Source organism: Perkinsus marinus (assembly GCF_000006405.1).
Source record: "Perkinsus marinus ATCC 50983 genomic scaffold scf_1104296940264, whole genome shotgun sequence".
NCBI classification, from domain to species: Eukaryota; Perkinsozoa; order Perkinsida; family Perkinsidae; genus Perkinsus; species Perkinsus marinus.
The window spans coordinates 1-1,049 of NW_003212879.1; the positions used below are offsets into that span (position 1 = coordinate 1).

At 60.4% G+C, this 1,049-nt stretch overlaps 1 protein-coding gene across 1 annotated transcript; it reads right to left on the bottom strand.

Annotated features, from left to right (window-relative positions):
* Window positions 1–2: 2 nt before the first annotated feature.
* Window positions 3–602, bottom strand: Pmar_PMAR023506 (CSP, putative; the record flags this gene model as incomplete). The annotated part of the gene is made up of 1 exon (XM_002782053.1): window positions 3–602. One exon carries the CDS (start codon window positions 600–602, stop codon window positions 3–5), a length of 600 nt encoding a protein of 199 aa, XP_002782099.1.
* Between the last annotated feature and the right edge of the window lie 447 nt (window positions 603–1,049).

A 1,049-nucleotide genomic window follows, 5' to 3' on the forward strand; every position in this document is an offset into this window, starting at 1 on the left:
ATTCATCCTCCTTCTTTCGGCCCGCTGACCATCAGTTCGTGAGAGATCCCTAGCGGACCTAAAACCTTCTTGCGACGTTTCAACTTGCCAACTCCGCCACTCCCATCCCCAACGCCCCCACAGTTATCACCGCCCGCAGCCCTCCCGACATTTCCAGAGCCTTCAACGGCGCCATTGATGGAAACACTGCCATCACCACCCCCTCTACTGTCGAAGGCCCCAGCAGCTATCCCCCCGGCATTCCCAAGGGCACCACCAGCCGACCCCCCGGCATTCCCATCGGCACCGCCAGCCGACCCCCCGGCATTCCCAAAGGCCCCATAAGCCATCCCCCCGGCATTCCCAAGGGCACCACCAGCCGACCCCTCCGCATCCCCGAAGGCACCACCAGCCGACTCCTCCGCATCCCCGAAGGCACTACCAGCCGACCTCCCTGCGTACCCGAAGGCACCACCAGCCATGCCCCTGGCACTCCCAAAGGCTCCAGCGTCAGCCATTCCTCCTCGATTTAGAAAGGCGCCATCAGCCGTCCTCCCGGCATTCCCGAAAGCGCCAGGAACCATACCCCCTACATTCCCAAAGGGACCGGCAGCGGCACCCATCCCATAAGCTGAAGGTCGTCTGTGTTGCAGCGACTTCCGCCCTCGCAGACACAATCCACTATTCCCATCATCATTGTCGTCGGATCCATCACCCTTCTTCTTCTCTTTCCGGTTCGAGCCTCCAACACCAGCGGCAACCCTATCATGGTCATTCCAAAACAGTCTGCCCTCCCTCCCTATACTAGAAGTACGCTTACCCTCCTCCTCCTCTCGATGGGCCCCCTTCTTCCCTCCCCGTTTTCTCCCTTTACCCCTTCCCTTACGCCCTTCATCATCATCATCGCTGCTGCTATCATCAGAGTCCCCATCAGGCCCCGATCGAAGCCTTGCTGATGCCCTCCTCCTCCTCTCCCTCTGCTGCCCACCCGTTCGTCCGTTCCCTCCTCCTCCTCCTCGTCGCTCCTCCTCAGTAACTCGTGAATTCCTCTCGTACACTACCCCCCTCAA